The sequence below is a fragment of the Mercenaria mercenaria genome, unplaced genomic scaffold, assembly GCF_021730395.1.
Source record: "Mercenaria mercenaria strain notata unplaced genomic scaffold, MADL_Memer_1 contig_3587, whole genome shotgun sequence".
Lineage (NCBI taxonomy): Eukaryota > Metazoa > Mollusca > Bivalvia > Venerida > Veneridae > Mercenaria > Mercenaria mercenaria.
Window position 1 is genome coordinate 27,495 of NW_026461740.1, and position 13,109 is coordinate 40,603.

Here is a 13,109-nt window from a genome sequence, read left to right on the forward strand (position 1 = left end):
GCATCATCTAGTGGTCCTCTAATGAAGACTGTTCAAATTATGCCTCTGGGGGTAAGTAAGAAGAAGGCCCTCCAGGGTCATAAGTTTTACATAGACTTGTATAAGAAAGAAATGTTCTTGTCTGAAACCACAAGACCTAGGCCTTTGATATTTGGTATGTAGCATTGCCTTGTGATCCTCTACCAAGACTGTTCAAATTACTATATCCCACCAAACATGTGGGGGTGGGAGGGCGGGGTTATATAGGAGTCAGTTTCTTTGTTTCGCATCGCATCGCGTTGCATCCGGTCCCATCCTGTCCCGAAACCTATATCTCAGTTATTACTACATGGATTTGATTCAAACTTAAAATAGATGTTCCACCTTATCACCCGCATCATGTGATACAAGGTGCATAACTTTGACACCAATTTTTCAGGAATTATGCCCATTTTACTTAGAATTTAAGGTTAATTTTGATGCATTTTCACTATATCTCAGCTATTACGAAATGCATTTGTTTCAGACTTGAAGTCGTTCCACATCAACACCCACATCATATGACACAGGGTGTCTAATGCTTGCACCAGTATTTCTTGAATTATGTCCCATTTTTGCTTAGAATTATACTTTTATTGTGTTTTGATACACTATTATTTATTATTTGAAATTTGTCACTAGTTCTTGGCAGATTTAAATGTTTTTGGTACACAGGTGTAACATCATAAATACAGGTAAAGTTCGACTTTGGCTACAAACCACCAATTTTATATGTAGTTTTGGCTCCTTTCCAACTTAAAATGTGTCAAACTCATGGTTGCCGGAAAATAACTAACGAAAGACTGTTTTAGATAGATTTTGGTACACAGGTGTAACTTCATAAAATACAGGTCAAGTTTGATTTAAATTGCACCTTCTTGTGGCCATGTCTTTCTTATGGTTGTCATTCTTGTGACAAGATCCCGTCGGAGAAAGTGTACAACTGTTGTTTTTTCTTTCTTTTTCTTTTGTTTTGTTTTGTTGTTATGTTGCTTTTTTTTGTGCACGGAATATTTTCTATATAAAGGATTTGCGTATCCGTCGTAAGGAGCGCATTGGTATAGATGTAAAAAAAACATCACAACGTATCATTATGAACACTTATACACGTCTTCTTGCAGAAAATTTTAATAAGAACTCATATATTATTATACACTGACCGCATTAAGCAATAGATATTATCAAATCAAACTGTCTTTTAATATTAGAAATGACGAGTTTTTCTTTTACTCTTTGAACTTAAATTGATGCAACAAGAAACCTAATTTGAATGTTAAAATTGTACAACAGTTGTGATAAGCAGATGTAAATTCATGTAAGAATTTCAGCCTTACTCTACGTCACAAGAAACTTATTTGAACATCAATATTGTATACATGTAATAGGTTTTAATATAATGATATAAATCAAGGTTGAATTAAGACGCTTTGTTAAATGTTCACAATATACAAATACTTTTGATAGCAATACATGTATATGTATGTGTAATTATAACTAATTTAGGTATAATATGTATTTTTCATTTCGGAAATAATGATGATCATCACCTTTTCACATTATATGCAGTTAAATTTGAATATCTGGGGTTTAACTTCCAATCTACCATTTACCCTTAATACATTCGTTGTTGATATTTGTAACCTGCCTAAAATAGACCTGTATACTTCTTTTTGTTTTAGGAAAAAGCGGGAAAAAGTAAAAACATTAATAGCTTAATCTACCTGTACCTTAAAGTACATTTCTTGATAAACTTATCAAAATATCTATAAAAATGATTATACGACATGAACTAGGCATTGAAAAGGGTCACTACCCGTGACCTACTCATAAATACGCTTTTCAAGATTATCTCCCTTACCATTTTAGATATGATAGTTTCCATTTTTAAAAATGTATTTCAATACCATTCATTTGGTCTATCATGGCAACATCTATAATGTCAATGAACGTTAGGAGTCTTATTAATACAAGAAAACGAAAACAAGTATCAATCTGCTTATTACAGGAAACACATCATCTAATTAACACAAACAGTAAAATATGGCAAAATGACTGGAACGGTGAAGCATTTTTTAGCGGCATACATTCCAATAAAGAAGGAATTGCCGTGTTATTAAATATTAAAGAGAAATATGAGGTAATTAATTTTACGGAAATAGTTAAAGGCCGATTATCTGCGTTAGAAGTAAACATTAATGATAATGATCTTATAATTTTAAATGTATATGGTCCGAACAATGATGATATTCACTTTTTTTCAAAAATAGAAACTTTTTTACTAGAAAGTAATGACAAAAACTTTATAATAGGAGGAGATTTTAACACAGTACTCGATATAAATGATGATAAGAAAAATGACCGACAAGACACCCACGTGAAATCAAGACGTAAACTGAACTTATTACAACAACAATTAAATTTAATTGATATTTGGAGATACCTAAATAAAACAAGCTATCATTATACTGGCATTCAAATACAAATCCACCAATTTTCTGTAGGCTAGATTTTTTTCTTATCTCCGGATATTTATGCAGCTTAACAGATGACTGTGTGATTAAACCCGGTTTCAAGACAGATCATTCCATAGTAATACTTAAGGTAAATCTCGGTAACATTGAAAGAGGACTTGGTTATTATAAATTTAACAATGGTCTTTTATTAAATGAGGACTTTCAAACTTTAATAAGAAAAAGTATTTCTGATACTGCTGAATTCAATGCGGAAGCACAGCCTGATGTCCTATGGAAATTAATAAAAGGAAATATAAGGAACACTTCGATACGATACTCGACCAATAAGAAGAAAAAAGATAAAGAACAAGAGCTTAAACTTATAACAGAAATTAAAGATTTAGAAATTAAACTACAAAAACATAGATATAAAAGAAATAAAAGAAAGCTTACAAGATAAACAAGAACAATTAAACAACCTGTACGATAAAAAAGTGAATGGCATTATAATCAGATCTAAAGCACTAAATATTGAAGGCAATGAAAAAAATACTAAGTACTTCGCAAACCTAGAAAAAATAAATGCAGAAAAAAAAGAATATAACAAAATTGGTAATCGATGGACAAGAAATAAATGATAAAAAAGAAATATTAAACGAAGAAGTTAAATTTTATAAAAACTTACATAGAAAACGGCAGCTGAAATCGTCCACAATAAATTTTTTGATGAATCTATTAGGAAATTATCTGATGAAGAAAAATGTATATGTGAAGGAAAACTTACAGATAAGGAATGTACTAAAGCCCTTTTTGACATGAAAAACAATAAAAGTCCAGGCTCTGACGGTCTTACAACAGAATTTTATAAAATATTTTGGAAAGACATTAAGGTATACTTCATAAACGCTTTTAATTATTCGTACGAGAAGGGAAAAATGTCAGACCTGCAAAAACAAAGTATTTTAACATTATTACCCAAATCTGGAAAAGACCAAACTTCACTAGCGAATTGGCGACCAATTAGTTTACTTAATGTTGACTATAAAATTGCAACAAAAACTATCTCTAATCGACTTAAAATTTTTTTTACCACATATTATAAGTTATGAGCAAACTGGATTTATGGAGGGAAGATATATAGGAGAAAATGTGCGCCTTATTTTTGAAATTATAGAATATCTCAATCAACAAAATTTACCTGGTCTTCTCTTGTTTTCAGATTATGAAAAGGCGTTCGATAGTTTAAGCCATGACTTTATATTGCAAAGTTTAAAGCACTTCAATTTTGGACAGTCTTTCCTAAAATGGGTAAAGCTCTTTTATAGTGATATCACCAGTCTGATTATTAACAATGGCTTTTATCAGAAAGTGTTCAAATTGAACGTGGGGTTCGACAGGGATGTCCTCTTTCTTCTTCGCTGTTTATCGTTTGCATGGAATTATTAACTAATACTATAAGAAAAGATGAACACATCAAAGGAATCAATATAGGGAATACTGAAATAAAGCAAACACTTTTTGCAGATGATGCAACTTATCTTAACAACGGTAATAAAGAATCGTTTGAAAGATTAATAGATGTTATAACCGATTTTGGCAATGTTTCTGGACTTACTCTAAATATAACAAAAACAATAGTACTTAGAGTAGGATCATTAAAAAACTCAGATGTGAAATACGCAACAACAAAAAAAATTCATTTGGACATCAAAAAGCGCAAAAACCCTTGGTATGACATTTTATAATGACAGGGAATCAAATATAAAATTAAACTTTGAGCCGAAATTACAAGAATTCAAAAATTGTTTAAAACAATGGCAACACCGAAAACTCACTCTTTTAGGTAAAGTGACTGTAGTAAAAACGTTTGCTCTGCCAAAACTCATATATCCCTTTACTGTCTTGCCGAATCCATCAGAAAACATTATAACAGATATTATCCGAACGGTCTTCAGTTTTATATGGGATAATAAATCTTAGAAAATAAAACGTAAGGTTTTAACTAAGGACTATGAACTAAGAGGGTTAAAACTAACAGATATTAGGTTGTTTCTGCATTCCATAAAAGCCTGTTGGGTAAAACGACTTATATGTGACGAGAACAAAGGTCCCTGGAAACTATTCTACGTAAATACTTTTGAAAAGTTTGGTGCTCAATTAGTTTTTGAATGTAACTTAAATAAAGATGACATAGATCTTATCTGCAATAAAAATGAATTCTTAAAAGATATTCTAATTGCTTGGTTTAAGATTAGTCACGAATACAACCAAATAAGAGAAGATATAAATCATGTTATATGGAATAACTCGGAAATACGAATGCAAAACAAAACAATTTTCTGGAATAATTGGTATAATAAAAATATAAAATATATAGAACAGTTGTTCGACTTTCGGCAAAAATGTTTTTACGGATTTAATGAAGCGAAACAAATTTAGATTTAGAAAAACATGATTACCTTAACTATTTTAGATTATTAAAGAGTATTCCAAAAAGCAGCATAAAATATATGACTCAAAATTTCTTTAATAATAATAGGGATAATACAATACATTAATTAATAAAATAAAAACTATTGATAAACCTAATCAATTACTATTTAAAATTCAAATAAAATGTATGCCCATTGAAGACATAAAAGCAGAAACCAAATGGAAAGATGTTTTTGAAAATCGTGACATTAACTGGAAGCGTATATATACAGTACCGCTTACAACTACTATTGATACAACACTTCGAAGTTTTCAGTATAGATTCTTAATGCGTTTGTTACCAACAAACAAATATTTATATACATGTAAACTGGTCTCCAGTAATCTATGTGATTTCTGCAATATGAATATTGAAACAACAGAGCATCAGTATTGGGAGTGCCAGCACGTGCAGGCTTTATGGAATAGACTTAACAATTTTTTCGAAACTAAAAATATCCCCTATACGGTCAATTTTGAAGATGTTTGTTTTGGCTGTATAGGAAATACTAAAATAAAAAGTACAATAAATTTTGTTATTATATTATGCAAGTTTTTCATTTTTAGAATGAAATATAGGAAGATAATTCCAATTTTTAAACAGTTTCTTGACTATTTATATTCGCGTATATCCCTGGAAAAAGAAATAGCTTTAATGAAAGACAGATTAGATAAACATGAATCCAAATGGTCTTTTTAACTGAAATTTAGCCACCCCAAAATTGCATTCTTTCTTAACATAAATCGAATACAGATTTTCAATTTAAATTGAAACGATCCCGCCCCCTTTTTTTCTTCTCTTATTTATCCCCTTCCATTTTCATCAATCAGCATCACATCTTTCATTTAAAAAAAAATCCTTCTACATACATATGGAATATTATATTTGAATCGATACATATTTGATAAACATGATTTAATAACTGAAACTTATATTTATTCATTGTGTTCTTTGCATTTTATTGCATTGCTTTTGTATACTGGATGATAGCCTGTGTATGTTGTTGTTTCATGTATGTAAAGGAATAAACGGGGTTACCCATATGGGGCCTCAAAAAACAAAAAAAAACAAACAAAAAAAAAAGATCCCGTATTGTGGGGGTATTCATCACTCCAATGACAGTTTTAGTTAACCTAGGATGAAAAGAGGCCCCACCCCAGGGTCCCAAGTTTTACATACTATTGGACTTATATAGAAAAAAAAAACTTAAAAAATAATCTTCTTGTCTGAAAATGCAAGGCCTAGGCCTTTGAAATTTGGTATGTTACATTGGCTTGTGGTTCTCTATCAAACATTTTCAAATTATGCCCCGGAAAAAAAGAGGCCCCATCCAGTGGGTCGCAAGTTTGCACGGACTTTTGTAATGAAAAATCTTCTTGCCTGAAACCATCAGACCTAGTCCTATGATATTTGTTATGTGGCATTACATTGTGGCCCTCTACCAAGATTGTTTAAATTAAAATCATGGGGTGAAAAGAGGCCCCGTCCGGGCGTTACAAGTTTTACATAGACTTTTAAGAAAAACTTTTAAAATCTTCTTATCTGAAAGTTCAAGGCCTAGGCCTTTGGTATTTAGTATGTAGTATTGCTAAGTGGTTTTCTAACAAGATTATTCAAATGCCCTGGGGTGAAAAGAGGCCCTGCTCCGGGGGTCACTTGTTATATGAGTTATGTAGGAAAATATATTTTAAAAATATCTGAACATACTTCCTAGACTGTTTTTATTATAATTATAATTATCTGATAACCCTAAGTAGGGGTCACTTAACTTTGACCTTGATCTGTTGATCTACTTTTTTTCTAAGATACAGCTTTTAAATTTGGATGACATTGAACAGTTTTGCACACCGATCTTTAGACTGACTTTCATTGACCATGAATGTTACCTATTGACCTACTATTTAAATGTTTTAGCATCAGTTTCATCTTGGAAACATGTAGCTCATGTTACTCAGGTTAGCAATCCATGGTCATCATAACCCTCTTTTTTCAAAATTATGCTCATTTTTTACTTAGCAGTTTTTTGTTAGGTTTTTGTATGTAAGCTGATATCTCAGTATCCACTGATGGGAATAGATTGAAACTCCACATACTTGTCCACTGTCGTGAGCTGATAAGCACTATGTAAGTTTCATAACCCTGTTTCGGATTTATACAAAATGATGCCCCTTTTTCAACTTCTGTATTCATTCATTTGACAAGGCTGTTGAATTTTCAAAGTACCAAGTTGTCCAGTCATTGATTACTACTAAGTACTCAAAGGAGAGTTTTGGAGGAATAAATGCTTCTTTCCCTTTGAATCAGTTTTATTCACTGTTATGTTGACCCTTTGTTGTAAGCAAATTGCTAGTAGACACATGATTGCAATGCTATTGTAAGAAAAATCATAAGAGTTTACCTTGTTTTAGATAAACGTTACCACAAGATACCGGAGAATAACAATGTCGAAAAATTGCAAGTGGAGCAAGAACTCGAACGGAAAGTATGGCTGTCGAATGTTCCAGCTGGTACTGACAAAGATTTTTTGAAATGGTATTTCGAAGATCAGTTTGATGGTGTCAAAATTAAGAAAGTTGAAATCTACTGTGATATTTCATGTGCATTTGTGGAAGTATTCAAAGTGTCAGGTATGTTATAAAGTAGTGTCATGGTTATATTGCATATTATTCTAAGGAAATCCAGTAAAACATATTTAATTAAAGGAATAAAGTATCTCGGTGGAATATTGAAACAAATCTGATATGGCCAATATTAAGAAGAACTTTAAGAATACAGAGATTGAAAAAACCTTTTTTCCTACTCAAATTTATAATAATCAAAATGAATGACTGGTAATTCTATCATGTTTGTATGATATTAGCCCACCGTATATTCCGTCAGAAACCTTTATAACGAATTTGTAATACTGCAAATTTGCGTATTGGATCTCAATAGCAACGATTTTCCGTATATTGACAAATATTGCTATTTTATCTCATTCCCCACTTGGTGCCTCAATCCGCACCTTGTTTTCCGTGCGTTTCCGTAAGAGACGCGGAGCATACGAAGATAATGGTGGGTTTGCATTTTTTCGGTTGCCGAAGAAATTGGATTAGAAATGGAATAATAGATGTTTTAAAGAAATTTACAGCTAGTTTCGAGTTTCTCGAGTAAGAACTTGTGTTACGATTTTAGGAAATAGAGACACAGGCTGCTTCAGACAGATTGGCTGCTGATTTGAAGTGACCGCTTAAGCAGGTTTTTCTGTACTGGCATGCAATTTTCGTATCGGGTACCTGACGTCATTTGTAACATCACTGTTTCGATCTTTTAATATCAAAATTTTCAATTTTGCTTTTGTTAAAGAACTTATTTATTTAATCTACCAGAACAATTGTACGAATAGTTCTGTGTATGTAATGAAAACTAGCTTTGCATCCAGAAATATGAATTTGTTCTTTCTCAGAATAATATTGTGCGAGTCCAGGCTCTGCTGCAGAAATTATGCATATTTTTCGACAAAAATCTAATCATAAAAAAGCAATAAATATATTTGTTGGCAAGCAGGGTTGGCAACTACCCGCCCATGGTGGGTAAACCCGCCTGAGAAAACCTGGGTTTTCCAGGGTTGGGCAATACTCCGAAAAATGAATGAAGTGGGCAATACTGGGCAATAAGAAGTTTTTCTATTTCTTTTTTAACAAAACAGTTGATTTCTATGTAATAAAATGTGAGCTAATTCTTACATTAAGTTTTCTTACTTTGGAACCATTGGTGAATTGATAGGTGGCTGACAGAACAGTTTTATTAGCAAAATTATGTTTTGTTTTACACATGTGAAAGTTAAGTAAACACCTTTCAACATTTCTAGTTAGACCTCGCTAGGTTACAACTAGATTTTGCTTAACATATATGATAGTCTACTAGTCTAGTTCTTTTTCTCAAAGCATTCTGTAACTGAACACAAGTTTTGCAGCTTTTTTCGATCTTAAGTCTGTTTCTGAGGTGTGTCTGAATAATACCAAAATTTGAAAACACCCTTTCAGTTGACTAAAGCAGCATAACATTTCATTGGAACTAACCACAGTGCCACAGTCTTTACATTTTGCAATCTGTCTTTAATCATCTGCAATAACATTAGAACAATTTCACACAGGGTCCTTATATATAATTAGGTTTTATGTTTATATAATAGAAATGACAATGTGGTCCAAACTGATTTTCATGAGTAAAATGGCTAGATTTAAGTTGTTTACACTTCTACTTTTAATCCCCTAATCTTGCTCAATATTTGCTCAATCATCATCATAATAAAGTTTATTCAAAAGATTTTTATAGATATTATAGCACTAGTCATGCAGGTGTCACTGCTATCACTATATGGGCTGTTAGTCAACTAGTGTTGAAATATACATGTATATTGAAGTTTGAACTTAAAATTATATTGCCCGATATTGAGCACTATTGCCCAGTAAAACCCGGGTTTTCCCAGTATTACCCACTTGGCTACAATATGCTTAAAACCCGGGTTTTTGCCAACCCGGTTGTCAAGTGTTAGTAATGACTTAGCAGGTCTTATGCCATATGACACAGTTAATTTGACAACAGGTACTGTCCTGTTAGTGGCTTTATGAAATACATGTATTATATCCAAAATCTGACCGGCTGCAGCAAGACCGAAGACAAGAGTTTTTAACATGGTGTAATTTATGATACCATTATTGTTCCACTGGTCGTAATGTAAGGTCGATGACAAAGTTTATGTTGCGTGTTAACAAAAATGTTCCATTCCATATGTGTGAAAGGTGCCATGTTTCTGTGAATAGGTTATTCTTTGGTAGTAATTGGCCAGAGAGTATCATCATCATTGGCTATACATACCTGCAATTAAATATAAAAGGACTATTTTATTTCAAAGACCACACGAAGTATTTTTTTCAAAACTACTTTTAAATGCGACTGAAGTGCATAGGTATTCTATAAAGTTAATATTTTAGAGGGATTGGCATCAATCTATACATTATTCTGAACCTTGTATTTGTCACATTTCTCGACATAACATTATAACAACAACAACAAAAATGAAAACCTTTACCTTTAACAATTTTTATCATTGTCAGCAATTTATGAGCAGCATCATTTTTACACAAATATTGGTTAAATGAAGGTATCACATAATTATCTGAATTAATTTTAATAACAGTAAAATATTTTAACAGAGTAATACAAAAGTCATCAAAAATATGTTATCGGACAGCTGAAAATCCTTATAGGTCAGGCTATGTGTCCGGTTACTGGACGGCTAGAGCACAGGCTAAACTTCCAGTTTACGGACGACTAGACACTGTTCTTTATAATTTATTTATAGTTTGGTGCTTCATTTAAATTGAGTATTAGCTATCAGTAGTTAAGTTTATATTCGTGTTTTAGCTTTGTAAAGCTAATGCACTTTGATGACCTTACATCTAGCATTTGATCTTTCCTAGATTTCCACGTTATATGCACATCATTGACATATTCATATATTCACTCTACTTGTTGTTACGTGTTCAGGCTAAAAGTACACCTGACCAGAGGCTGAAAGCTGAGATATAATATTCAACGAATATGCAAGTGTTACTTCAGTTATCCTTTACTACAGTCCAAGTTCTTACTCGAGAAACTCGAAACTAGCTGTACATTTCTTTAAAACATTTATTTTTCCATTTCTATTTTCTTTGAGATTTAACGTCGCACCTACACAAGATAGGTCATATGGCGACTTTCCGGCTTTAATGGTGAAGGAAGACCCCAGGTGCCCATTCGTGCATTATCTCATCACGAGCGAGCACTTTGCTAGAACCACCGACCTAATCCAATTTCTTCCGCAACCGAAAAAAATGCAAACCCACCGTTATCTTCGTATGTTTTCGTGTCTCTTACGGAAACGCACGGAAAACAAGGTGCGGTTGAGGCATCAAGTGGGGAATTGGAAAAAATAGCAATATTTGTCAAAAATAAAGAAAATCGTTGCTACTGAGACCAAAATTTGACGCAAGTTTGCAATATTATATATTCGTTATAAAGGTTTCTGACGATATATACGCCTCGGGTTATATGAATCACAGTCAGTCTATATGTCTACCGTATATCCGTCAAAAACCTTTATAACTAATAATATTTTGGAGTCAATATTCACTTCTTCAGCTATAGCGCTATTGGTTTCGACAATGGGAAAATGTCTTTATTGCCGCCGTGACCGGGGTTCGATTCCCAACGCGGTCATCATTTTTTCTTGATTTTTTAGCCAAATCTGTAGGCATGCTGCTTTAAATTTGCTTTTAAAAAAACTCCTCTTAAATTTTGTTTTTGCTGTTGTATTCATTTTATTAAAAAAAACTTGTTGTTGTATTGAATTTTTTACTGGGTGGACAGATAGTTCAGTGGTTTGCACACTGGCTTTCCAATCCTTAGGTCGGGGGTTCGATCCCCGGCAGCTACTCGGGAATTTTCAGAAACGCTTTTCAGTGTTTCCCATCCAACTAGAGGTGTACTGGTCAGGAACCCAGGCAATCCTTGCGTGTATCAGTGCTATACACTGGGCACGTTAAAGAACCAGGCTGTCTATTCGAAACGAGCTAGGCTAAGTTATCCGGACAAGCCTGTATCTGATTTCTGATCTCTCTGCCGTGGGGGCTTTGTCTTACTCTGTCCCTCTGGTCAGATCGCTCTGTGCCTGTACTAGTAGAGGATGAATTATGCGCCCTGTGTGGCTGCATTTGAACTATGTAAAGCGCCTTTGAACGTGAAATTGATCATGAAAAGGGCGCTATATAAATCTGGTATAATAATAATAATAATACTCCAATCATGAAATTTGCTTACTGCAGTAGATCTACTGTCTTGTTATTGTTTATTAGAAATAAATTGATGAAGTGATACCCTTTAGTTATTTGAATATGTAATGAGAGTAAATCATTCTGTTTATTTAACTAGTTTATACAGACTAAGCAGACTTATCTTCAGTGACCAGTCGTTTAGTTCCCGTTGTACTCAAGCTTAAGTTAAGTTAAGTGCTTGTTTAAATCAGTTAAATTGGTGAATATTGACATTATTGGCAAGACAAACATAATTCGTACTGCTTTTTCTCACTTATCGGACAGAAAAATCTCTATTTTTAGAAATGCTGGAAAATCTTATCTCACATGGGTTATCCTACACTCCTGTGACGGACTACTTCATGTGCTAAGTACACATATTATTTATGTAAAATAATTAAAAGTCAGGTACCTTTATCTTTTCTCTCCGTTCTTTATAGTGTATTTCTCGATTCAAATTTCGTTACTTTATGATAAGAACGTACCGTTACGCTACAATCGATAAAACTAAAGCGGAACTTTGTTATTGTGCGTCACTGAAATGTCATGACGTCACTTCTGCTTACGGACGTCAGTTCCCGCATTTTAAATAGTTCTATATTTTCATACTTGCTTTTATTGTTTCTGTTGTGGTAAGTGAGAAATAGAATGCATCATTGGTGTTCGGTGAAGATCGGAAATCCCAATTCTCTATGTCTCCTATGAATAACCACAAAATGACGATCTTCCCAGAAAGTAAAATTTATTTAAGATATAAAATAACTCCATGATTGATATAAAACTAGCTCAAAGATGGGTAATCAGTGAATTAATTTCCGAATTGAGAGACGTCCGCCATTTTGTTTCTAATGTAAACTGACAAATGGCCTTGCGCAACGGCCAATCAAAATCGATATTTACTTTCCGTATATACCGTCTGTGTAGAGGGGCCCGCAGAAGGGGAAAATCCCTCACGGGGTATACGGTTTATATAACGTGCATGTGAACTAATGAAAACCCGAGAAATTCATTTGCAGTATATTTTATTATCACAGCAGCGTTGTTTGTGCCGTGTGGCGGCCGTAAAATGTCTCCCCCCCGTACATTCAATCAGGGCTATTATATTTCGATCTTCTCAGATCGTTCAGCACGACTTTTATGTTGTGTTATTGATACTGTTTAGTTTCTCAGCATGACCGTTTCGGCCTGGGTGGTTCCAATACTACCGTTTTCATAGCTTTGGGTTTTGTATAATCATCCTATGGATATGGTGCCTGCTTTTTAATTTTGTCTTTTGACAGTTCCTGTGATATGCAGGCTCCATAACCTCAGATCCCCTTTCTAAATTCC

At 33.2% G+C, this 13,109-nt stretch overlaps 1 protein-coding gene across 1 annotated transcript in view; it reads left to right on the top strand.

The window, feature by feature from the left end:
* Positions 1–13,109, top strand: part of LOC128553206 (uncharacterized) — a gene marked incomplete at both ends in the record, with an annotated part of 65,728 nt that overhangs the window by 26,707 nt on the left and 25,912 nt on the right. The window contains one exon of the mRNA XM_053534328.1: positions 7,353–7,571. Within this exon, the coding sequence (XP_053390303.1) occupies positions 7,353–7,571 (219 nt within the window). The remainder of the gene's footprint in view (positions 1–7,352; positions 7,572–13,109) is intronic.